Consider the following 25,893-nt stretch of genomic DNA (forward strand, 5'->3'; position numbering starts at 1 on the left):
GCTTCATGGATCAATGTGACCGTGCAGATGGGAAAAGGCAAACAACGGAGACAATCTACACCAAAGACAGAGTCCAGTGAATTAATGCATAAATGGAAGGTGGAGTAGTGGGGGCAATACATATAGACAATAATTTCAGTTTGGAATTATAAGTAAGAGAGGGATATAGAGCAACAGATTGTTAACAGAAACAAGAGAGGGATCTGGTTTTCTTTTTTAAGAGAAGGAAAACCTAAATATATTTGGTTTGCCAATCAGAAGGAAATAAATGTGTTGATTAGCCAATGGAGAAGGATGATAAAAGGTTAGTGGAAGGATTAAGGTTCTTGACGATAAATGTGAGAGAACTAATAGAGTTGCAAATAAAGCACACAAATGGTGGTTTGCCTTGGAAAGGAGTCAGGACACCTCTTCCCTGGGGAAAGGAAGGAAGGAGAGGATGACTGAAGATAGTGTCAGTCAAATAATATGTGGGGTCATTTCATAAGAGTGAATAGGTACAGAGGTGTGACTAGAGTCGTTCCCTAAAGTTTGGAATGCCTATTTTAGAAATGCAATCAGGGTAAGGCAATGACAAGGTGATGATACAATTTATAGTGTGAGCACACTTTTGAGGATGAAAGGGCTGCTAACAGATGGAATGCCTCACAGCAGGTGTCAACCTAGACTCTTTGGGCAAATGCAGACATATGGTCACACTAGAAAGGAACCGTCACCCCACTGAAAGAACAGCTATTTGAGAGCATGAATGTGTAAGAGATTTATTCAGCCACTGTGGCCTCCTCTAGCAATATTGCCAGTGCATGGTCAGTACTAAACAGGTTTCTAGATTTGAGAGGAAAAGTGAGGCAGGAATAGCAGAGTCATGAAAATGAATGCTCCCTGGTGATCACTGACAACATCTTCAGAGTGGCAGGCAGCAATCTGCTAGCACTGGTCTGGTAGAACTGTGTGCAGTGATGGAAATGTTTTCTGTCTGCTCTGTCCAAATGGGTAGCACATGTGGCCTTAGCACATGTGGCTGTTGAGTAACTGGATTATTCATTTCAAATAATTTCAGTTAAAATCCAAATAGCCACAAGTAGCTACCATATTAGAAAGTACTGGTTCAGATTCAACCAAGAGAAGAATGAAGCCAACCAGGAGATTAATGAGCTGTGAGGAAATCCTGCCATTTGCAGCACAACAACATGGCTGGAACTGGAGGTCTTTATGTTAACTGAATAAGCCAGGCACAGAAAGACAAATACAACATGTTCTCACTCATATATGGGAGCTAAAAGTTTTGATCTCATGGGCGTAGAGAATAGAATGATAGAATCCAGAAACTGGGAAAGGTAGTGGGGAGGTGGGGGAAGAAAAGAAATTGATTAATGGGTACAAATAGATGGTTTGATAGAAGAAAGAAGACCAGTAATTAGAAATAAGAACACTAGTTCGATAGATTAGCAGGGTGACTGTAGTTTACAATAACCTATTATACTTTTCAAAGCAGCTAGAAGAGAATTATTCGAATGTTTCTAGCATAATGAAAAGACAAGTATTTAAGATAATTGACATCCCAAGTACACTATCTTTACAAATTATATGAATGTATTAAATTATCACATATATTCCAAAACTATGCACATCTTTAATGCATCAGTTTTTAAAATTATTTTTTTAGAGTACAAAATATTCAGAAAGCAAGATGGGAGTTTATTGGGCAAATTTAAGAGTAAGCATAACTGTATTTAGAACAGTACTGTGTCATGATGAAGTCCCACGTGTGACAGTGCCTATGAAGAACCAAAGAAAAGAGTTGGTGGGACTGAGGATACTGAGGAACCGAAAAGTCACAACATGGGCTGTCCGTGTGTGGTGTGTGTGTGTGTGTGTATTGGTGTGTAATGCACACACATCCATAGGGATGGTGGGAGTTAGCGGGGTGTGGGGTACATTACATACTGGTGGCCCTGAGGAAAGGTAAGCAGGTCCTGGAGAACACAAGATAAAAACCATAGGGTGGGGAGAAAAGGATGGAAGAATGACTAAGATTTCACAAGGCAGGTTATTTTGTCTGTTTTTTAAGATACTGTTTTCTGGAGGAGTCAGTATGGATCCAGGAGGATATAGATTTCTCCTCTGGCACTGGCCATTAGGGAAGACAAAGGGAAAAATTAAATTTGTTTCCTCTTGACAAAGGATAATAGTAGTGGTTAAACTTTTTTATGTCTATAATATTTAATGTGGTAGGTTATTCATGAACAATGTTTTCACACTGAATTTAGCAGTAAATTGGCTAAATATCTAATAATTTTATTTTACAGATCTGCTTTAATGTTGGAAGTGGACTTCACTTACAGGTGAGGAAATAAAGGGTTTATTTCTGCCTTTTGACTCAGGAGGCTTAATTCCATGGCAAACAGGTTGTCTGGGCTTTACTAGATTAAAGACACACATTGTATTAGACCCAGTGATTCCCATTCAAACAAGTGCAGAGGAGCTTATCCAGGGGTGTTCAGTGCAGCAGTTTTTGACAATGTAAGTATCCACTAATAGGTGAATGTTAAAACCATTTATGGTACATGGAAGAATGTCCATGACGAGGTGCTGAATGAAAATCGGGGTAAAATAACATATATAGTATAAATCCATTTTTATAGCAAAAAGACCTTTATACATCTGTGTATATATGTGCAACTGTATAGTTATGAAAAATCATAAAAGATATTAAGCTGTTAACAATGAATACTTCCTGAAGTATAAGTGAAAAAGTAATTTCAATTTTTTGTCATAGAAAATTTTGTGCAAGTAAAAAAAAAATCCAGGACCTAGTGATTACCCGTGTAAATATTTCAAAGTAAAATACCTATTACATAGAGCAACAAAATGAGTAAAATGATAAACCAAACCTAGTATAAGGAGTATTTCTGATCTTAAGCTCCCAGGTCAGCTGTATTGAAATTTTCCTTGGATAAAATATATATGCACCTATAAAACCCAACTGGAAATTTATAGAATGGTTTTCTCCCTAAGGTTCTGAAAATGAAATGGGAAATTTAATTCTTTACCCAATCCTGAAAACAATAAATTCATTAACTGACAGTTTCCCTAGTTTTAGTCAAATTTATATCAATAGATTACTAAGATTTAGTCTTAAAAAACATTTAGTAATTTATTTTTAAACCACAAGCTACCACAGAAAAATGAAACTTCATTTTCAGTTAGTAAGAAAAAACGTTTTTGACATGATCTGTTATTTTTTACTTTGCCAATTTGTAAGGCTACTAAATGATTCTTTACTCTCACTCTGGGAAATCATTTCTTACAGTTAAAAACAAAATTCTACTGGCTGGGCACAGTGGCTCGCACTTGTAATCCCAGCACTTTGGGAGACGGAGGCGGGTGGATCGCTTAAGGCTTGAGTCTAGGAGTTCGAGACCAGCCTAGGCAACGTGGTGAAACCCCGTCTCTACTAAAAATACAAAAATTAGACAGATGTGGTGGTGCATGCCTGTAATCTCAGCTTCTTGGGAGGCTGAGGCAGGAAGATGGCTTGAGCTGGGGAAGTCAAGGCTACAGTGAGCCAGGATCATGCCACTCCACTCCAGCCTGGGTGACAAAGTGAGACCCTGTCTCAAAAGAAAAAATAAACCAGAAAAGAAACCTACCACTTTACCAGCTTGGAGATAATCTCTTTAGGCCCTATGCAGTTTGCTGGAATATATATATTCCCTTTTAGACAATGAAGCCTCATAGGAAATATGAAGCATACCTTAAAATTTGCACTATTTAAAAGCTTAATGTTATAGGACACCATACTAATGTTCCATATTTATGACACATAATAAATTTTGGCATTATTCTATTGTTGTAGGTCTTAAGCACAAGAAATGAAAATAAGCTGCTTCCTAAACATCCTCATTTAGTGCGGCAAAAGCGCGCCTGGATCACCGCCCCCGTGGCTCTTCGGGAGGGAGAGGATCTGTCCAAAAAGAATCCAATTGCCAAGGTATCTCCTAAAGAGGAATATGAAATATATGCATATGACTAAAATGTGGTGTGAGAGGACTTTTATGTCTACTTTAAGATTTAAGGAAAATTTAGAATGTGCTTACAGAATTTTTAAATATTCAAGAGATATCTGAAAATTAGCAGAGCTTACTTTTTAGCATAAAGTATCAACTTTAAGATTCGCTTTCCTATTCCGGAAGATGCAGCATCATTGACAAAAATATAGATAACTTTGAGTTTTGATTTAACTAAGAGTAAAGGGATTTGGCACTGGTAACACAGAGTGTTCAGTGCTCAAAAGAAGATGTCATAAAATGTCATTTTCAAGATGAACTGGTGTCTATTACTAGGTAGGGTGACCATCTTCATTTGCCTGAGACAGTCATGGTTCATGCCTGTTGTCCTGGCTTAATAATTAATATCTGTGTTTTCATTCTCAAGGGGTCGAGTTTTTTTTGATAAATTATGTGATAGTGTTGCATGCACAAACATAAATCCTTCATTTTTCTCCCCCCAAAGCTTTTCTTCGTAAGTTCTACCCATTTTGGTAATTGACGCTGTAATTCTCTCCCGTTTTTCAAGCCAAAAATGTACCACACACTATCAGTTCTATTCCAAAAATATATTCCAAATCTGCTGCTTCTCTTCAACTCCACTGCCATTCCCCTAGTCCAAGTCTCGTCATCTCTGCCCTGTATTACCAAAGAACTTCAGAAAGAAATTGTCTATAAAAATATATACCTATAAATTACAGAGAATCTCTTCTCAGGCTTTTGGCTAAGATCAAATCTAGTAAATTACAGAGAGTTCAACCGGAAACATTCCTGTTATTTTTATGTTAGATACATTCTGATCTTACAGAAGAAAGAGGACTCAAAGTTACTTACAAATATACTGGAAAAGGGATTACAGAGCCACCTTTTGGTATATTTGTCTTTAATAAAGACACTGGAGAACTGAATATTACCAGCATTCTTGATCGAGAAGAAACACCATTTTTTCTGGTAAGAAGAATAATTTTACATTTATTAGTTTGTAGTTTTTCTTTCATAATAAGTATCTTTTTTTTTCGTAGTATGGTAATTTAGTTTTCTTAGCTTAAATCTAATCTTATTTATTATTTATGTGATGATTTCAGCTAACAGGTTACGCTTTGGATGAAAGAGGAAACAATGTAGAGAAACCCTTAGAGCTACGCATTAAGGTTCTTGATGTCAATGACAATGAACCAGTGTTCACACAGGATGTCTTTGTTGGGTCTGTTGAAGAGTTGAGTGCAGCACGTAAGAGTCTTTTTTTTTTTTTAATAAATACTAAGATTATTTTATCTCCACTGTAAATAAACACTAAATTTCATATCTTAGTGAAAGTTGAGTATTACCTACAGAACAATTAAGAAACCTTTCACTCGAGGTTCAGAGCTGCTTTCCTTATAGGTTTAAAGGACTTTACATGCCATTGCTTTTAGCCTCAGAACAGATAGGGTAGATTAATGTGACAGATAAGGTCTCTGTAGCAACTACTCAACTCTGCTCTCTGCAGGAAAGCACCATAGACAATATGTAAACAAATGAGCCTCGCTGTGTTCCAATAAAACTTTATTTACAAAAACAGGTGGCTGGTTAGCTTTGGCCCTACAGCTTTGGCTATAGTTTGCTGACCTATAACTTGTATTATTTTTACTGTAAGGTTTATTCACAACATTGTTCAACACAGTGCTCTTCATGAGGACTCAAATGAGAGATTTCTTTTGGACCATGATATAAAGAATAGTTATGCTTCTCCTGATTTGTTTATATCTTAATAAATATCAGGATCATGTACCTGTTCATGTTACTGTCTTTGTATTGGCTACTAATACTATTATAAACAAATCTGTCACCTTATATAGCAATTTTTCAGGACTCCAACCTCAGCCTTGCCTTCATCTTGCTTTTCCTGTTGTTGAATTCCATTCACATTTATGTCCTCATCCATTTAAATGTTATATTGTGGTCAACTGCATGTGATTTTGATAAGCACCTGAAATCTTCTTTGGAATAAGCTAAAATTATAAATAAAATAAGAGGTAAGTGTGCTTAAAGTTGAGTTTCATCTTAGACATCTTTATTTCTAATGCCAGATACACTTGTGATGAAAATCAATGCAACAGATGCAGATGAGCCCAATACCCTGAATTCTAAAATTTCCTATAGGATCGTATCTCTGGAGCCTGCTTATCCTCCAGTGTTCTACCTAAATAAAGATACAGGAGAGATTTATACAACCAGTGTTACCTTGGACAGAGAGGTAAATTAATATGTTATGTTGCCCATCTTTAAACTCTCTATCCTTTCCAGTTTCTCCTCTCTTTTTCTTTTCTAATTTTCTTATTTTGTTCTATATTCCTTATCCATAGGATAACTCTTGGAATTACTCTCTTTTAGGGATGGGCTGTCCAATATGGGCCATGTGACTATTGAGCACTTAAAATGTGACTGGCCCAAATTGTAATATGCTTTATGCGTGTTGAATGTGTAATATATGCACCAGATTTGAAAAACTTAATATGAAAAATGCAGAATATGACGTTAATTTTTTTGTGATCATTGCATGTTAAAATAATATTTTAGATATCATGGATTATATAAAATATACTTGTTTAAAATTGTTATCACATGTTTCTTTTTAAAATGTGACTACTAGAAGATTTAAAATTACATAAAGACAGCACCCTTCTAGGGCCTCTCCTATCAGGGTTCTGTTTACTAGAGATTCCTAAAACATTTCTCAGTTTGTAGTTCTCTAATGAAACATTAGGAGGCTCCTACAGTGCTAGTACATAGGAGACGGCAAGGAATGGGATGAAAACAGGAATCCTAGTTAGAGAATAAAGTATCTGTAAAGGAGAGAATTACTCTAAATCCCAAATTGAAGGAAAATTTGAGTAGGTTTACTAGAAAGGCGTTTCTCTCAAACATTTCACTTTGTTTAACTCAAAGGGAAATTTTTAAATAAAAAGGGGAGATAGAAGATTTTTTAAATGCTGTATACATAAAGGTTTTAACAGGGTACAAGAATAAAATGTCATTGATCCTAAAGATACATTCTTTGTCATCAGATATAAATCATCATCCAAATGCACTATGTTCAGTATTTCTTAGAAAAATGATTTAATTCTGCCCAAATTGGAAGGATTGCGCCCAATAGGCTTAAGGGGATGTTTGTAAAATTAAAGAATATGATTCATCTAAAATTCTACTCTATACCTTTTCACATAAATATAATGGAATGGAATGGAATAGAATGGAAAAGTGTTACTTTGCATTAGTAGTGTGATTTTTAACAAGCTGCTGTTTCTAAAGGACAGAAAGTTTAACCAATAATAATGGCTGTTAACTTACTGGACATTTACCTTCTGCCAGGTACCGTTCTAAGCCTTTTTATGGATTAACCCATTTAATCCACATAGAAACCCTGTGAGGCAGATTCACTTATTATCCTCATCTTACACATAAAGAACCCAAAGGTCAAAGGGATTAAGTGCGTGTCCGACACAGTCAGTAAATGACGATGCCAGAATTGGAACCCAGGCAGCTGGCTCCAGGGTCCTGGTGTCCTGCTGTGCACTGAGTGCTTCTGCCCTATGCAGGACCCCAAGCCCTGGCACTACCTGCCCTCCTAAATTCCAGCCACACTGAACAGAACCATAGTAAGGAGACCTCATGGAAGAGAAGAAGTGACATCTGAGAAGCCATTCTCTAGAACACATACTATAAGAATCAAATCTCTGGGGAATTCTGGACAAAGTTCACCCAGTTTTGCCTTCACTAGCCAAGTTTATTTAAGACCAGGTTTTCCTCATTGAGAATGAAGTGCGGGACAGAAAGAACCAATTCCTACAGTTCCACCTCACTTTCAGCAGAGAATAAACTACATTTTCAACAGTGGCTCCTTTGTGCAGACTTCTCCTGATAGTATCACCAATGACATATTGAAGAATTTGACTATCTACAACTCCTGAGGCTTTGCTGTTCTTCTGCAAAAGCTCTGACTGCAAGTAAATAGTATCTTCACACAAATAATAGCAGATCATAAAACTGATTTGTAAATAAAATATACTGTGGTACATGATAAACTGGACTAAAACCAGAAAGCCAGATTTAAGAGTGACTCTTTTCACCCAACTGGACATTTTTTATTGCTCTGCAGGAACACAGCAGCTACACTTTGACAGTAGAAGCAAGAGATGGCAATGGAGAAGTTACTGACAAACCTGTAAAACAAGCTCAAGTTCAGATTCGTATTTTGGATGTCAATGACAATATACCTGTAGTAGAAAATAAAGTGGTAACTATTATTCTTATAATAACTGTACCTATTTATATTTTAGTCCTAACTAAAAATATATCACTTATATTTGTATTTCATTGAAATAAAAATCATGTGTTCATGTTTTGCAGCTTGAAGGGATGGTTGAAGAAAATCAAGTCAATGTAGAAGTTACACGCATAAAAGTATTCGATGCAGACGAAATAGGTTCTGATAATTGGCTAGCAAATTTTACATTTGCATCAGGAAATGAAGGGGGTTATTTCCACATAGAAACAGATGCTCAAACTAATGAAGGAATTGTGACCCTTATTAAGGTAAGTACTAAGTATTCAAAACTGGCATGGGCCAAGTTGGTGCTGGAAAGGAATCTAATGTGTCTAAGCCCTGAACACTTAGAAGTGCTTTACATACTCAATTAACTAGCACTACAGTTGTTTGAGAAAGGAGCCATCCCTATTTACCCAAGTTCTATGGTTAGGAAGTGGTCACACTACGGTTCAAATTCATATCAGGGGACTCTAATCCTAGCCAGACAGCATGGAACCAGCATCATTACTGCTTAGCTCATTTCCAGGCTTTCCTGCAGCTCATACCTGGTGATCACATTCTCACATCACAACCTCTTGCCTCTATGAGTATCCCCTCGATTACTGCCTCTGATGTTATCTATTTAAGAGTAAAGCCAGGCCCCACACTTTGAGAATCCAAGACAGGCAGATCGCTTGAACCCAGGAGTTCGAGACCAGCCTGGGCAACACGGCAAATCCCTGCTTCTACCAAAAAAAAAAAAATAATTAGCTGGGCAAAGCAGCATATGCCTGTAGTCCCAGCTACTAAGGAGGTTTAGGTGGGAGGATAGCTTGAACTCAGGATCACACTGCTGCACTCCAGCCTGGGCAACAGAGTGAGACCTTGTCTCAAAAAAATAAAAATAAAAAACCTGAAACAAAACCAGTAAACCTAGACCTCACTAATAACATCTAAAAATAGAAGCTGTGATAACTTGATAGTTAAGTGTGCCTAAGAATCACCTCATAAAACCATGCCAAAAATGCAGGTTCCTGGTCTCATCAACAAAAAGTTTCATTGGGCAGGTTTCAGGAACTTGTCTTTTTAACAAAAATCCACCTGTGATTCTATTATTAGTATGAGGCTCACATTTGGAAATATAGTATACTAAGTTCTTGTGCTTAATTGAGTCAATGAAGGGAAAATTGAACTAAATAGGGATATTAAGCGTTTATGTCAAATTACAGGATGGGCTGGGTGTGGTGGCTCACGCCTGTAATCCCATCCCAGCACTTTGGGAGGCTGAGGATGGCGGATCACGAGGTCAGGAGTTCGAGACCAGCCTGGCCAACATGGTGAAACCCCATCTCTAGTACCAGAAATACAAAAATTAGCCAAGCATGGTAGTGCATGCGTGTAATCATAGCTTCTCAGGAGGCTGAGGCAGGAGAATCACTTGAATCTGGGAGGTGGAGGTTGCAGTGAGCCGAGGTCGCACCATTGCCCTCAAGCCTGGGCAATAGAGTGAGACTCTGTCTCAAGAAATATATATATATATAAAAAACAGGATGGATTTGTATGTAACAAAATAGGTAAGGAATAATATCAGTGTATTTTAAGTAGCTTATATTAGAATTGCCTTACCAGATTGTAAAATAAAATGCAAAGCTACAGTTCCAAAATACTATTTCATTAAGTTACACATAGGCAAAAATTGATTCCAGAAGTTTTGAAATTCTTACGAAAACTTAATATATAACAGACTGGGTAAAACTCTGACACTGGAAAGAGGAATAATGGTGATCTAAATGTATAACAGAATAGAGAAGCATTAATTTGAGGTTTCATGATAATTGAGCACTACTTATTGACAGCTACTATATGCGTTTAAGCTACCTTTTTAAAAGCAGAGGAAAATTGAATAACATTACCTCATGTTTAAAGGGAAGAACTCATGATTATTGAAGAAATGGATCATGTCATTCGAGACAAAATCAGTTTATCTGCTTGTGTAGAAATATAATTTTAGCCATCAATTATAGGTATGACCATGCCAGATACCTGAGATAGAAAAGCCAATTGCACACACAAGGAGAAACAGATATTGATGAATGACAGAGGTGCTAGCATAGAATTGTCATGTGCCACATACGAACGTTTCAGTCAGTGACAGATTACATATATGATGATGGCCCCATAAAATTATAATGGAGCCAAAAAATACGGAGTAAGGATGTAAAGGAAGAAAATCATTTTGTATAGCTGCACAGTGTGTTTGTGTCTTAAACTAAGACTCATTACAGAAGAGTCGAAAAGTTAAGAAAATATTAAAAGGTTTATAGAGAAGTTATGGTAAGCTAAGGCTAATTTATTATTGGAGAAAGAAAGTATTTTTTTAATTTAGTGTAGCCTAGGTACAGTACTTACAGTCTACAGTAGTGTATGGTAATGTCTTAGGCCTTCATATCCATTTACTCACTCACTCAGAGTAACTTCCAGTCTTGCAAGCACCACTTATGGTGAGTGTTCTATACAGCTGTACCATTTTTCAAATCTTTACTGCCATATTTTTACTATACCTTTTCTATGTTTAAGCATGTTTAAGTACACAAATACTTACTATTGTATTATAATTGCCTGCAATATTCAGTACAGTAACATGCTATACAGGTTTGTAGCATAGGAGCAATAGACTATACCATATAGTGTAGGTGTATAGTAGGCTTTACCATCTAGGTACGTGTGAGTTCACTCTGTGATGTGGCAGACAATGCATTTCTCAAATCATTAAGCAATGCATGACTGTATTTTTAGTGTAGTATGATAGCACAAAAAAGGGATATAGTTGTTTCTATCAAGAAGGATGTAGATAAAAAATAATAATAAAATGAGTATTAAAATGAAAGCAACCGAGTGAGATAATTACAAAGTCACTGTCTCAATTATATAATGAATTGCTTCCAAATTATACGGGCAGCAATCAGATTCCATTGAAAGGAATTTAGACAAAAAAGATATGCAAGTAGCAAATACCCACATGAAAAAGTGCCAGCACCATTAGTCATTAAGGAAAATCAAATTAAAACTATAAGAGATACCACTTTACCTTCTAGAATGGCAGAAATGAATGCCTTAGTCCGTTTGGGCTACTACAACAAAATGCCATTATCTGGGTAGCTTATTAACAACAGAAATTTATTTCTCACAGTTCTGGAGGCTGGAAAGCCCAAGATCAAAGCAGATGCAGTGTCTGGGCAGGTCCTGCTTTCTGGCTCATACACAGTGCCTTCTTGTTGTATGGTCACATAGCGGAACATCCAACAAGCTCCACTACGCATCTTTTAAAAGAGCATTGATCCCAGGCTCTCCGAAAAGCCCCACTCTTAATATCATCACTTTGAGAGTCAGGATTTCAGCACATGAGTTTTAAGGGGACACAAACATTCAGACAATAGCAGTCAAAAAGATTGACAACACCAATTATTGGCATATATAGAGAAAATATAGAGAAACTGGATTGCTGGTGGAATTGTAAAATGATACAGGCGGTTTGACAGTTTCTTTTAAAAGTTACACAAGAGTAGTTATATGACCCAGTGATTTGATTCTTAGGTTTCCACCCAAGAAAAATAAAAACATGTCTATACAAAGACATGTATGCAAATGTTCATGGCAGCATTATTCATAATAATAAAAAAACTAATAGCAGGTCCAAATGTCCATCAGCTGGTGAGTAGATAAACAGAATGTGGTATATTCATATAACGGAATATTCATGAGCAATAAAAAGGAATGAAGTACCGATACAAGCTACAACACGGATGAACCTCAAAAACATTATGCTATGGACCAGGTGCGGTGGCTCCCGCCTATAATTTCAGCACTTTGGGAGGCCAAGGTTGGGGAATCACCTGAGCCCAGGAGTTTGAGACCAGCCTGGGCAACACGGTGAAACCCTGTCTCTACTAAAAACACAAAAAATCAGCCAGATGTGGTAGTGCACGCCTGTAATTCCAGATGCTTGGGAGGCTGAAGCAGGAGAATCGCTTGAACCCGGGAGGCACAGATTACTATGAGCCAGCATCACGTCACAGCATCCTAGTCTAAGAGACAGAGTGAGACTCCATCTCAAAAAAAAAATTGCTGATTATGCTGTGTATAAGGAGCCAGACACAAAATACTACATATTATATGATTCCATTTAATTGAAATTTCTAGAAAAGGCAAAACAATGGGGATAGAAAGCAGATTGGTATTGCTTAGAGTGGGGAGCGTGAGTGGGGACTGACTACAAACACACATAAAGGAACTTTTGGGGGTGATGGGGTGTTCTAAAACTGGACCATAGTGATGACTGCAAATCCAGAACTCATCATGCTGTACACTTAAAACACGTGAATTTTATCGTATATAAGTTATACCTGAATGAAGCTGTCCAAAAAGGATAAAGGAGATGAGCAGATATTTTTCAGTATGGAAATAGGGATAGTAAATAGTCACATGAGAAAAATTCACAGCTTTGTTAACAAATTAACAAACTTACAATCTTTAATGTTATTAAAAAGCAAAAATGGAAATGATAATATAAGTTTACAGAATTATAAAAAATAGAGGTCTCTTCCTTCACACAGTACTCTTGATACTGAAAATTTTCATTTGCTTTGGAGCATTATGGCTATTTATGAAAAACATTATGAAACACTTATGGCCCCAGTACCTAGCTTTTTTTTTTTTTTTTTTTTTCATTATCTTGGCCTTTGGATACTAATGACATCTGGGTGGAAGATTTTATTTCTCATCCAGCATATATCATGCCATGAAACAAGCATGTCAAGTGCAAGAGTGACTTAAATAAACTAACAAGCTTTCACAAAGATATGACAATCACAAAGGATGTGTTTTCTCTAGTCTTTTTCTCCTGTGTCCTTGTCTCAAAATCAGTGATCCATATTTTTAAAGGGGACAGAAGTTGTGATTCATCCAGAGCCCAGAAGAGAGGAAAACTGACTGACTTATTTTGGTGAAAATAAGTAATGGTAGCTCCAAAGGAAGGAAATTCACAATGAATCCTCCAAAAAACAAGTGAAAAACTTTGTTTTGCTGTAATTCATGTAAACATGCCTAATATATTTAATTTTATACCGCAAAAATGTTCAGTGCATCTAAATGGTCAGAGACACTAGAAATAAAAAGCAACAGGACCTAAGTAAACTTTAACTTGGTAATTCTTTTAGTAATAGGATATAGGTCAACAGAGGAAAAATAATGAGTAAAAAAATGTTGACAGCAGTATTAATTATATTTAGAAATTGTGATAGCCCAAATGCCTAATTATAGAATGACTGTCTCTAGGTAGTAGAATACTATGGAAATGTTTATAAAAAGAAACATTGAAAAGTTGGACCATAAAATATGTATACAGTAATGAACTGATTATTTCAAATGGAAATTGTGCCATTACAAAGAACTATTTGAAGAAAGGTTCATCTTTTATGGAATTAACAGCAAACCACATATTAATATATATTATGCTAAAAAAGAGGAGAGTGGGGTTCTCTGTTTAAACAAATTTGAAAACTCTAGGTTTCTTCTTTACTCCAGGAGTTCAAGTATTTTAATATGCTAATGTGCAATACATAGCTATATTAGAGGGACAGAACACACAGAGCTATCACTACTTATTTTCACTAAAATAAAACCCATGGAACACATTTTAAGGAGTATTGATTTATACTGAATGCCCACTATTTTTTTACATTAGAAAAAAAATCACTTCAGATTGTTAAATATATATATACACACACACACACATATATACAGATGTATGTGTGTGTATGTTTTGAGACAGGGTCTCGCTGTATTGCCAGGCAGAAGTGCAGTGGCATGATCGTGGCTCACTGCAGCCTCAACCCCCTGGGCTCAAGCAGTCCTCCCACCTCAGCCTCCTGAGTAGCTGGGACTACAGGCATGAGCTATCATGCCCAGCTAATTTTTGTATTTTTTGTACAGATGGGAACTCCCTATGTTGCCCAGGCTGGTCTCAAACTTTGGGGCTCAAGTGATCTACCTGCCTTGGCTTCCCAAAGTGCGGGGATTGCAGGCATGAGTCACCATGCCTGAACAAAATATATGTATATTTACAATGATTTCAATGTTTAGAAAAATAAATTGGTAATGCTTCCTAACATCCTTAACATTTATAACTATCCAGATTGACAGAGAATTTTTATTTGCTTGGTGTCAGTGTCAGAGTTGGAATATTCAGTGCTATATTTCCCATGCGTTAAATTATTATATCTAACATTGAAACCACACATGTATATGTATATGTGAGCGTGTCTTCTGTTTTCTCTTTGAAAAGAATTCCCTTCGGTTTTCCCTTTTAGGAAGTAGATTATGAAGAAATGAAGAATCTTGACTTCAGTGTTATTGTCACTAATAAAGCAGCTTTTCACAAGTCAATTAGGAGTAAATACAAGCCTACACCCATTCCCATCAAGGTTAAAGTGAAAAATGTGAAAGAAGGCATTCATTTTAAAAGCAGTGTCATCTCAACTTATGTTAGCGAGAGCATGGACAGATCAAGCAAAGGCCAAATAATTGGAAAATTTCAAGCTTTTGATGAGGACACTGGACTACTAGCCCGTGCAAGGTAAGAGAGAGTGACACATATATTTCTTTATTTTAAATTATTTTCAGTGCCTATTTTCAAAAATCATAATGAAATCTGAACACTTCATTCCTTCAAATCCAGCATTATAGTTCCCCAAAGGTCTACAAGTTAAATTTTCCAAAGATGTGTCTATAACTGAGAGTTGAGGGGGGAATTTTCACCAGAATCCACCTTCCTCAACCACCTGTTTGTGAGGAGGAAGCTGGTTTACTCACCTCTGAAACAGTTCTGGCTAGAGATGGCTAAAAAGCAACAAAGGAAAAGTTCAGGAGAAAACTTTTTAAAACCTGTCTTATTTCCTAAAAGATTATTATTGGAGGGTAAGAACATACCAGATAACATCCACAAGATTTACTTTACACAAGTTACATAATGTATTTTAATATGGGGAAACCAGCTTTACTTAACCCATAAATCTTGGGAATGAATCTTCGTTTAAACCTATTTGTTTCAGAGATTAATGAGCCTTCTACACTGTATATGTTTGTCTTGATCATGGTGACCTTTACTCAGTACATTTATTGAGAACCTACAAGATGCTTACTGTGTTGGAAGAGACTGGCTTGTGTCCACTCTGTAGTGGCACCTTATTGTGTGACGCTTTCAGATTTTCAAAGTAAATTTACATCTTAGATCTCAGCGCCATGCCATAGAAAGACCATTCTCTACAGAGCTGTTATTTATGGAGCTTAATAGTTACTCTTATTGCAGTTGAATTTAAAGAATCCCCACCTGCTGTCCCAGACACAACTTTAGTGACTTCCTGCTCAGTGCCAGAGCTACCTGGTTGCTTGAGTGTCCTTATGCACCTGTGTCCCTGTCTTACTGCGTTTGAGCTGCTGTAACAAAAATACATTAGACCGAGTGATTTATAAACAACAGATTTGTTACAGTTCTGAAGGCTAGGAAGTCCATCAAGGCACCAGCCAACAGATTTGGTATCTGGTGAGTCTCGCTGTGTGCTTCCAAGATGGCACCATCTTGCTGCATCCTCACGTGGCCAAAGGAGCAGGGAAACTCATTGGAGCCTCTTTTTTAAGAGCACTAATTCGATTCATGACGGTGGTGCCCTCATGACTTAATCACTTACCAAAAGCCCCACCTCTTAATATGATCATATTAGGTATTAGGCTCCAACATAAGAATTTCCAAGGGTTACAAACATTAAAATCATAGCAGTCCCTGTGTACCAGTGCTTCATAAAACATTGTATTTAAGTGCATCGCCAAGTGTAGCAAGAACGAAAATGTGGAAGAAGCTCCTCAACAACCTTTTTCCTTTTAGTGAATCTCCTTTTCATGGAATTCCTTAAATAACGTTTTTTCCAAAATAACGTTAACAAGCAGCTTCCACCATGTTTTCTGTAGTGCCTTGGTGACATTCTTTGGCCCGCTCTGCTTCTCTTACGTGGTCTAGTTGGTCTAGTTTTAATTTTCTCAGCTCTATACCTCACAAGACAATATACCCTAACTGAATTCCCAAAATTGAGGATGAATTTTCTATATGATCATTTCTCACTGCTGTCTACATAGAAACTTGTATGTTCAAACTAATTATATGCCAATAATACGTGGCCACTTATTGAAGCTTCTGTTTCCCACCAAATTATTTACTTTTGGCTGCTGTGGTTTTTTTTGTTTTTTTTTTTTTAGGGGCCATGAATACATCAAAAGATGTGTGTTCTGCCTGGAAGAATAATGAACCCTGCCTCTTTTATTTCTTAGTGTTTGATTGTATTCTTTAGAACACAGTTAACAGAATTTTAGAAAGAAAAGATCTTAAAGACCAGCTCAAACCTATTATTTTATAGATAAGGAATGGAGGCACAGCCTCCATTTAACTTGGCACAGCCAAGTTAAATTATTTTCCAAATGTTCACCTAACTGATTAGTGGTTGTTATTTTGCAACATTGATAAGGAGCTGCGCACAGTGGGTTCATGCCTGGCATCTCACACTCAAGAATCTGAGGCAGGAGGATCACTTGAGGCCAGGAGTTCAAGACCAACCTGGGCAACACAGCAAGACCTTGTCTCTCCACAAAAAAAAAAAAATTTTTTTTTAATTAGCCAGGTGTGGTGGCACATGTTTGTAGTCCCCACTACTGGGGAGGCTTAGGCAGGGGGATTGCTTAAGTCTTGGAGTTCAAGGTTCCAGTGAGTTGCCATCACACCACTGCACTCCAGACTCTTTGTCATAATTTACTGTTTTATTGATTATTCATGTGTATCAGCTGTTTACAGATATTTGCTATAACACGTAAGCAGCTATGCTACTTGAGTGATGTCTAGCTTTTACAACAGAGAACAGAAAATTTCTTAGATTAAACAAAGCATCACTTTGTGAAATGTAATCCCTATTCCTAAGACTCTGCCTTTATTATCAGTATGAATGTTGGTAAACCATAGACAGCAACTCATGTCCAAGCTTTAAAATTTCAGACATGAAATTCAAAACTAATTGTGAAAATCAAAATGTATTATTATTTACTGGTAGCAATATTAAGAGGCAGAAAAACTTAGTTCAAGTGTATAATTGGAAATAGCACTATAAATAAATATTGCTGTAAATTAGCCACTCATTCCTGTGTGCCTCAAAGCCACTTAATAGAAAATAAATTAATAATCTGATTGAGCAAAGCAAGATACTCATATATTTGGTTGGTACTGGTATTTTTATGTTAAACTCATTGGTATTGAACTAATTACATACTTTTTTTTTTTTTTTTTTGAGACTGAGTCTCGCTCTGTTGCCCAGGCTAGAGTGCAGTGGCACGATCTCGGCTCGCTGCAAGCTTGGCTTCCTGGGTTCAAGCAGTTCTGCTAAAGCCTCCCAAAGAGCTGGAATTACAGGCACCTACCACCACGCCCAGATAATTTTTGTATTTTTAGTAGAGATGGAGTTTTACCCTCTTGGTCAGGCTGGTCTTGAACTCCTGACCTCAGGTGATCCACCCGCCTCGGCCTCCCAAAGTGCTAGGGTTATATGCGTGAGCCACCACACTCGGCCAATTACATGCATTTCTGAAAACATATTATGGACATTTGCCTTGCTCTCCCAGCATTGGCTCCTTCCACACTAATTCTCCTTGCTTTGAGGAAAGAAACCCATACATTATTTTATCAGCATTGTTTCCACTTTTAACCAGTTCTACCTGAAAGAAAATTATTACCCCAGTAATCAACAGTGTCTGAAAATTTCTAGATGCTTCTGTTTTTGTTTTTGTTTTTGTTTTTTCAGACAAAGTTTTGCTCTGTCACCCAGGCTAGAGTGCAGTGGCGTGATCTCGGCTCACTGCAACCTCTACCTCCTGGGTTCAAGCAATTCTCCTGCCACAGCCTCCTGAGGAGCTGGGATTACAGGCACGCGCCACCATGCCCAGCATTTTTTGTGTTTATAGTAGAGATGGGGTTTCACCGTGTTGACCAGGCTGGTCTCAAACTCCTGACCTCAAGTGATCCACCTGCCTCAGCCTCCCAATGTGCTGGGATTATAGGCATGAGCCACCACGCCCGACCCCTGGGATCGCTGGTTTTTAAAGTTGATGTTTATAAATGTTGCTAACACCCCCAATAAACAACAGAACCTAAGACTGCTCTTCTCCACCAGTCCTTATTGTATGACTAAGTTATTCCCCAAAAGTTTAACCCAAATTTAAGGGACACTAAATCAAATGCCATAGGACAGACTGCAGAGCAACTTAAAAACTTGGGTTAGTGGTTAGTGGACTGAAGAGAATCACCCTTAATTTTATGTCTTGGATATGTTGCAGGGATAAGGAAGGTCCAATTTACATGTGACATGCAGTAACGAGAGGGGCTTTTAGGATGGTTTTACGAAATTAACAACATTCAAAACAAATGCCTGTAATAAGAACATATTTAATGAGAAGAAAAGTAAGCTTGAAAGAGCTGTAGATGTTAGAGATTTCCAGTTCATGCAGAATTCAAAATTAATTTTATGTTTGTTTTATGACAGATATGTAAAATTAGAAGATAGAGATAATTGGATCTCTCTGGATTCTGTCACATCTGAAATTAAACTTGCAAAACTTCCTGATTTTGAATCTAGATATGTTCAGAATGGCACATACACTGTAAAGATTGTGGCCATATCAGAAGGTAAGTTATTAAATAGATCCTTTTCTTGGTTATGTGTATTTAGATTTTTATTTTCCAACATCAGAAACCTTTGTTTTGATTGTGTATAAAAACCTAATCTCAGCCGGGAGCAGTGGCTCACACCTGTAATCCCAACACTTTGGGAGGCCGAGGCAGGTGGATCACGAGGTCGAGAGATCAAGACCATTCTGGCCAACATGGTGAAACCCCGTCTCTACTGAAAATACAAAAGCCGGGTATGGTGGTGTGCACCTGTAGTCCCAGCTACTAGGGAGGCTGAGGCAGGGGAATCACTTGAACCCAGGAGGTGGAGGATGCAGTGAGCGGAGATCATGCCACTGCACTCCAGCCTGGTGACAAAGCAAGACTCCAACTCAAAAAAAAAAAAAAAACCTAATCTCAGCCCAGCACAGTTGCTTGTGTCTATAATCCCAGCTACTCAGGCAACTGAGATGGCAGGAACACTTGAGCCCAGGAGTTTGAGACCAGCCTGGGCAGCAAAGCAAGATGCCATCTTCAAAAAAAAAAAAGGGTGGATAAAATTAAAAAACAGATGTTTAAAAGATTTTTTTAATAAGATGAAATAAGCATGTAATTTCTCCAGTAGATAAACCTCACATTTCTACTTGGTAAGTGGATTAAAAGATATTATTTGGTCCAAATTTGAAACATATCTAGGATAGAAAATGTCCTAAGTGGTTAGTACCTTTTCCACTTCAAATTGGCAAGGGAATTCAAACTATGTCTGTTGTCAGCAATAAGAACAGAATGTACATAATTTTTCTCTCTTATTTTTAAGATTATCCTAGAAAAACCATCACTGGCACCGTCCTTATCTACGTTGAAGACATCAACGACAACTGCCCCACACTGATAGAGCCTGTGCAGACAATCTGTAATGATGCACAGTATGTGAATGTTACTGCAGAGGACCTGGATGGACACCCAAACAGTGGCCCTTTCAGTTTCTCTGTCATTGACGAACCACCTGGCATGGCAGAAAAATGGAAAATAGTACACCAAGAAAGTAAGTAAAATCACTGGACTACATTGAAATCTAAATATTAAGCATGATAGATATCTAAAATATTTGTAAGTTATATTTCTTCTCATAAATTATATTTCCAATATAATTTTTTTGTTTTTTTTTTTCCCTAATATAATTTTTTAAAGGAGTTTATGAAACGAGGTCCTGAATCTACTGGCATGTAGTATCTTTTATATGCTTATGGAGAGAAGAAAAATAATCTAATAGCTCTTGAAGTAGTTTTGTCTGGTAAGATGAGGAGTACCAAGCCTTTCTCAGCACCACAGTCGTAATAGGTGCCTTCTAAAAATCTTGAAATGTAGTAACAACAATTCCATTCAAAACAACATTTACTGGGCATTTGCTGTGTGCCAGGCACTCTGCTAGCCCATCCTACATATTACCATATTTAATCCTTACTTCTAGCATTTTTCCCTGATTAAAGCTGAGGATACCTTGGTTTAAGTAAGGAAAGCTCAAAGCTAGAACATGATAGAAACAACATGACAGTGGGTTGTCTGACTCCCGTTTCCCCATGTCAGTGGACATGTCCATACGTCCATATCCGGGACATCTAGATAATGGAACATATGATGTGTTGATGTGAGTTTTCAGATGTCCTTCAGGGTGGTTTTGAATGCAGAAAAGTCTATCCAGAAAACTATTTTGTTTTAAACAATTAGGGTTCGTTTCAGAAGAATTTCATAGATAATGGTCAGGTTTTTGTTTGTTTGTTTTAATTTACAGCTTTATTGTGTTAAGTCTAGCAAATGTTTGAAATCATTTTAAGAGGGTTTGAATAATGTTTAGTCCAATTAACAAACCATTAATATTTCAAACTGTATTTACAGATTTAATATATTTAGTTTCTTTTCTTATATATTTCAGTGATCTGAATTAACAAAACCTCCCAGCCAGGTGCTGTGGCTCACGCCTATAATCCCAACACTTTGGGAGGCCAAGGTGGGCAGATCACAAGGTCAGGAGATGGAGACCATCCTGGCTAACACAGTGAAACCCCGTCTTTACTAAAAACACAAGAAATTAGCCAGGCGTGGTGGTTGGTGCCTGCATTCCCAGCTACTCAGGAGGCTGAGGCAGGAGAATGGCGTGAACCCAGGAGGCAGAGCTTGCAGTGAGCCGAGATCTCGCCACTATACTTCAGCCTGGGTGACAGAGCGAGACTCAGTCTGGAGAAAGAAAAAAAAAACCTCCCTATGATGCTTATACTCTAAAATTCTAGTAAATTTAACTTACAAATACATTGAGTTGTATATTAAAGAATATTATCAATAATAAGTTGAAGCCAGGCGCGGTGGTCAGGAGTTTGAGACCAGCCTGGCCAACATGGTGAAACCCCATCTCTACTATAAATACAAAAATTAGCTGGGCATGGTGGTGGGCGCCTATAATCCCAGCTACTCAGAAGGCTGAGGCAGGTGAGTCGCTTGAACGTGGGAGGCGGAGGTTGCAATGAGCCAAGATGGCAGCACAGCACTACAGCCTGGGCAACAGAACGAGACTCCATTTCAAAAAATAAGAAGAAGAAGAAGTTTAAGAGTGCTAATGTTCCTTGATCTTAGAAGGTGCATGCTGAAGAATGTCATGCTATCTGTAACTTACCTTGAAATAGTTCAGAAACTTAAAGAAAAAGTGGATATATAGAGGGCAAAAAAGCAGTGTTGCAAAATGTAAACAGTTAGTGAAGGGTTTGTTAATATTCACTAAAATATTCTTTCAACTTTTCTGTAGGTTTGAATTTTTTTTCAATTTTGAAAATATATAGTGTCGAGAACAAAAAAAAAGAAGGGACTAGAGAAAACAAGATCGGCCCATTGTTGGAAACGATTACAGCTGAGGATGGGTACCATGGCGGTTATGCTCTTCTCTCTATAACTATGTTTGAAAAATTGCCTTAATAAAGTTTTTTTTAAAGAAATGGTAAAATAAAGGTCATTCAGTAGAAATATTAACTCACCACTTGTTTGTCACTGTATTCGCAGTATATGGAACATTTCCTAGCTATCCTAGACCCACACACATTGGTTACAGCTAATCATCATGAAAGTAAGGTGTCCAAGTCTGACCCTTTGCTATTTAACTGCATGTTCAGGGCCTATAGACAAATTTTAATGGGCACACTTCAATGAGAAGTGAAGGAAGAACAAAGTATCTAATTGGAGCTAAATATAATCAGCAATGAAAGAACATTTCTGGAATTTAATGTTTCCTCATCCTTGGTAATCATTCATTTTTGTTTCCTTCTGCTGCCCGACCTTATAGGTACCAGTGTGCTGCTGCAGCAAAGCGAGAAAAAGCTTGGGAGAAGTGAAATTCAGTTCCTGATTTCAGACAACCAGGGTTTTAGTTGCCCTGAAAAGCAGATGCTCACACTCACGGTTTGTGAGTGTCTGCATGGCAGCGGCTGCAGGGAAGCGCAGCATGACTCCTACGTGGGCCTGGGACCCGCAGCTATCGCACTCATGATTTTGGCCTTTCTGCTCCTTCTGTGTAAGTCTGTAAAAGCCACTCTGTAGTGCTTTTAGGAATTTGAGTGCACTACTGGAGTTGTGTTACTATGGTAGTCATTGATTTCTTCACAGTTATTCTTTAACCACACTAGAGCACTTTGAGAGTGAACAGGGAAACAATTGATGATTGGCAAATCACCAAAGCATAATATAGGAGTCTTCAGAAATTTGTTTTATAAGTGTATATCACGTTCTGATTTCAGTAACTTAGAAACTACTCTTTGGCATAAACTTCACTGGTATTCCCATTTTGATGAGCTCTGTGAGGGCAGCATGCTGTCTGTTCTCTTCACTGCTGTATTCCCAGTGTGTAGAACAGAGCCTTGCATGTATGTAGTAAGCGCTCAGAAAAGATGTGCTGCATGACTTTGGGTTATGGGTGCAAGGTTTTTTACAAACCCAGTTTATTCTAATGGATTCTGCTTTGTACAGTCAACTTGTCAGCTCCACCTCCCTGATATTCCCCGCTTGGCTTGTTTCTTCACCAGCACCAAAAGTAGGCAGACCCTCTGAGCACTTCCCTTCCTTCCTGACTATAAGATGTTCTCAACCAGTCCTGCCTGCCCTACCCACCCTCCAAAGACCTCGGGTTTCCTTTTATAGAAGAACAAGGGACTGCATCCTGAGGTCACATGAAATACCACTCTACTTAACCACTGAACATGAACAGAGGGCTACCTCCAAGGCAGCCCAGGCTAGTGCAGTGACAGAGGAGGGGTCTGTTAGACAAGGGGTCCCCAACTCCCAGGCCACAGACCAGCACCTGTCTGTGGCCTGTTAGGAACCAGGCCACACAGCAGGAGGTGAGTGGTGGGTGAGTGAGTGAAGCTTCATCTGTATTTACAGCCACTCCTCATCGCTTGTGTTACCATCTGAGCTCTGCCTCCTGTTAGATCAGTGCTGGCATTTGATTCTTATAGGAGCTCAAACTCTATTGTGAACTACTCATGCAAGGGATCCAGGTTGTGCACTCCTTATGAGAATGTAATGCCTGATGATCTGTCACTGTCTCCCACCACCCCCAGATGGGACCATCTAGTTGCAGGAAAATAAGCTCAGGGCTCCCACTGATTCTACATTATGGTGTGTTGTATAATTGTTTCATTATATATTACAGTGTAATAATAATAGAAATAAAGTACACAATAAATGTAAAGCATTTGAGTCATCCCAAAATCAACCCCCCACCCCTAACTTCCTTGTGGAAAAACTGTCTTCCATGAAACCAGTCCCTGGTGCCAAAAAGGTTGGGGACTACTGTGTTAAAGCCATTGGTAGATGTTCAACTGAATGCACAGCACTCAACAGTCCGCAGTGTACTTTTATACCATCGTCTCCATGCTATGGCTACATATACAGATACGTAACGGTAAATGACTTGTCTCAGCTTACCAAGTTTGTAGGTAGGTACTGGAGCTGGAACTGGATCTTTTGATCAGGGATTCCTTGCACTGCTTTCTCATCTCAGATTCCCTGGAGCCTAACGTGGGTGCTTGGCACATAATAGACACTTGATGAATGTTTGTTAAAATTGTTGAATTGCCATTGGCTGAGTTCAGTCTTCTTATTCGACATAGTAGCTATAGTTAATGTGCTGTTGACTGTTTGACATAAAAATGAATCTAGGCAGTTGCCAGTTCATCACTGGAAGCTGCCAAATGGGAGTGGCAGATGGGCATGCAGATATGTTTAATTCTTTGCTGCACTGATCAAGGGGTCAGCCTTGGTCTTTGCTTCCTCCTAGCAGTAAAATAAAATCTAAGAAGAGGGCTCTGAAATTGTTATATGTTTCACTTTATTATTTCTAATTACTGTTTTTAATAATACATATATTTTTGCAACAGTGGTTTTTTTTTAATTGGACCATAGTTGAAAAAAATTTAATCTTTAAGCTGGTTTTGATGATTTGGATACTATGTGACCTAGTCTTGGTAGTGTACTCAGCAACCACAGACAGCCTCTTTTTGATGAACAAGGTCTTGAATCTGTAAGACTCCCTCATCCTGCCTTTGGGTTTTGGAGTAACTCGCCCAAAACAAGCTTGGTAAGGTTGGATCAGGGTGAAGAAAAGAAAAATTGGGGCCAGGCACGGTGGCTCAAGCCTGTAATCCCAGCACTTTGGGAGGCCGAGATGGGCGAATCACGAGGTCAGGAGATCGAGACCATCCTGGCTAACACGGTGAAATCCCGTCTTTACTAAAAAATACAAAAAAACTAGCCGGGCGAGGTGGCGGGCGCCTGTAGTCCCAGCTACTGGGGAGGCTGAGGCAGAAGAATGGCGTAAACCCGGGAGGCGGAGCTTGCAGTGAGCTGAGATCCGGCCACTGCACTCCAGCCTGGGCGACAGAGCGAGACTCCGTCTCAAAAAAAAAAAAAAGAAAAACTGGGCTGTAAATAAGTGAAGACAACTCTAGGAAGGGACATGAAAATTCCAAAATTAAGCAATATAAATTTAGAGATATGTCAAGATTAACCTTATCTGTGTTCAATTTTGTGTCTGTACAGTGGTGCCACTTTTACTGCTGATGTGCCATTGCGGAAAGGGTGGCAAAGGCTTTACCCCCATACCTGGCACCATAGAGATGCTGCATCCTTGGAATAATGAAGGAGCACCACCTGAAGACAAGGTCAGTGGATCAGATGTCAATATGACTTGTCTTCTTTTTCGGTTTTAAAGGGGCCTCAGGAAGTGTTTCTTACACTTTGGGTTGAGTGAGTAAAGTGGTCACTATGGATTTCACTCATGTGCCTTTGTTAAGCAAAGGGTTCAAATGATGGCATATTTTGTGTTTGTTGCTGGGGCAGAATTGAGATAGTTTTACTCTGTTTTGACACTTCCTATGTTGTAGAGAATGTAGAGCAAGGTTCAGGAAGAGCAAGAGTGTGTAGGGAACTAAGTCTTTTGTCCCAACATTAAATGGGCAGTTTTCACAACCAGTAACTGCTTCATTTCTATTCCCCTCAATACATAGGGTTTGCAGAGGTAAACCCACAACCCCCATGACAGTTGTAAAATGTTGCAAAACCCGCTTTCCCAACTACTTCATAGCCATATCCCTTTGTCTCTCTATTGCATCTTCACCCTGGACCTGTCACCACCATCTGTTACAAGCACCATTTCTTTTTTTTTTATTTATTTTATTTTATTTTATTTTTTATTATTATACTTTAAGTTCTAGGGTACATGTGCATAACGTGCAGGTTTGTTACATATGTATACTTGT

General features: G+C 38.2%; 1 protein-coding gene across 1 annotated transcript in view; it reads left to right on the top strand.

The window, feature by feature from the left end:
- Positions 1-25,893, top strand: part of DSG2 (desmoglein 2) — a 70,052-nt gene that overhangs the window by 31,854 nt on the left and 12,305 nt on the right. The window contains exons 4-15 of the mRNA XM_011933296.1: positions 2,310-2,345; positions 3,860-3,994; positions 4,839-5,000; positions 5,135-5,279; positions 6,119-6,285; positions 8,188-8,325; positions 8,439-8,624; positions 14,706-14,971; positions 18,969-19,111; positions 19,911-20,138; positions 22,422-22,649; positions 25,175-25,296. Of these exons, the coding sequence (XP_011788686.1) occupies positions 2,310-2,345; positions 3,860-3,994; positions 4,839-5,000; positions 5,135-5,279; positions 6,119-6,285; positions 8,188-8,325; positions 8,439-8,624; positions 14,706-14,971; positions 18,969-19,111; positions 19,911-20,138; positions 22,422-22,649; positions 25,175-25,296 (1,956 nt within the window). The remainder of the gene's footprint in view (positions 1-2,309; positions 2,346-3,859; positions 3,995-4,838; positions 5,001-5,134; positions 5,280-6,118; positions 6,286-8,187; positions 8,326-8,438; positions 8,625-14,705; positions 14,972-18,968; positions 19,112-19,910; positions 20,139-22,421; positions 22,650-25,174; positions 25,297-25,893) is intronic.

Source organism: Colobus angolensis, unplaced genomic scaffold (assembly GCF_000951035.1).
Source record: "Colobus angolensis palliatus isolate OR3802 unplaced genomic scaffold, Cang.pa_1.0 Scaffold125, whole genome shotgun sequence".
NCBI classification, from domain to species: domain Eukaryota; kingdom Metazoa; phylum Chordata; class Mammalia; order Primates; family Cercopithecidae; genus Colobus; species Colobus angolensis.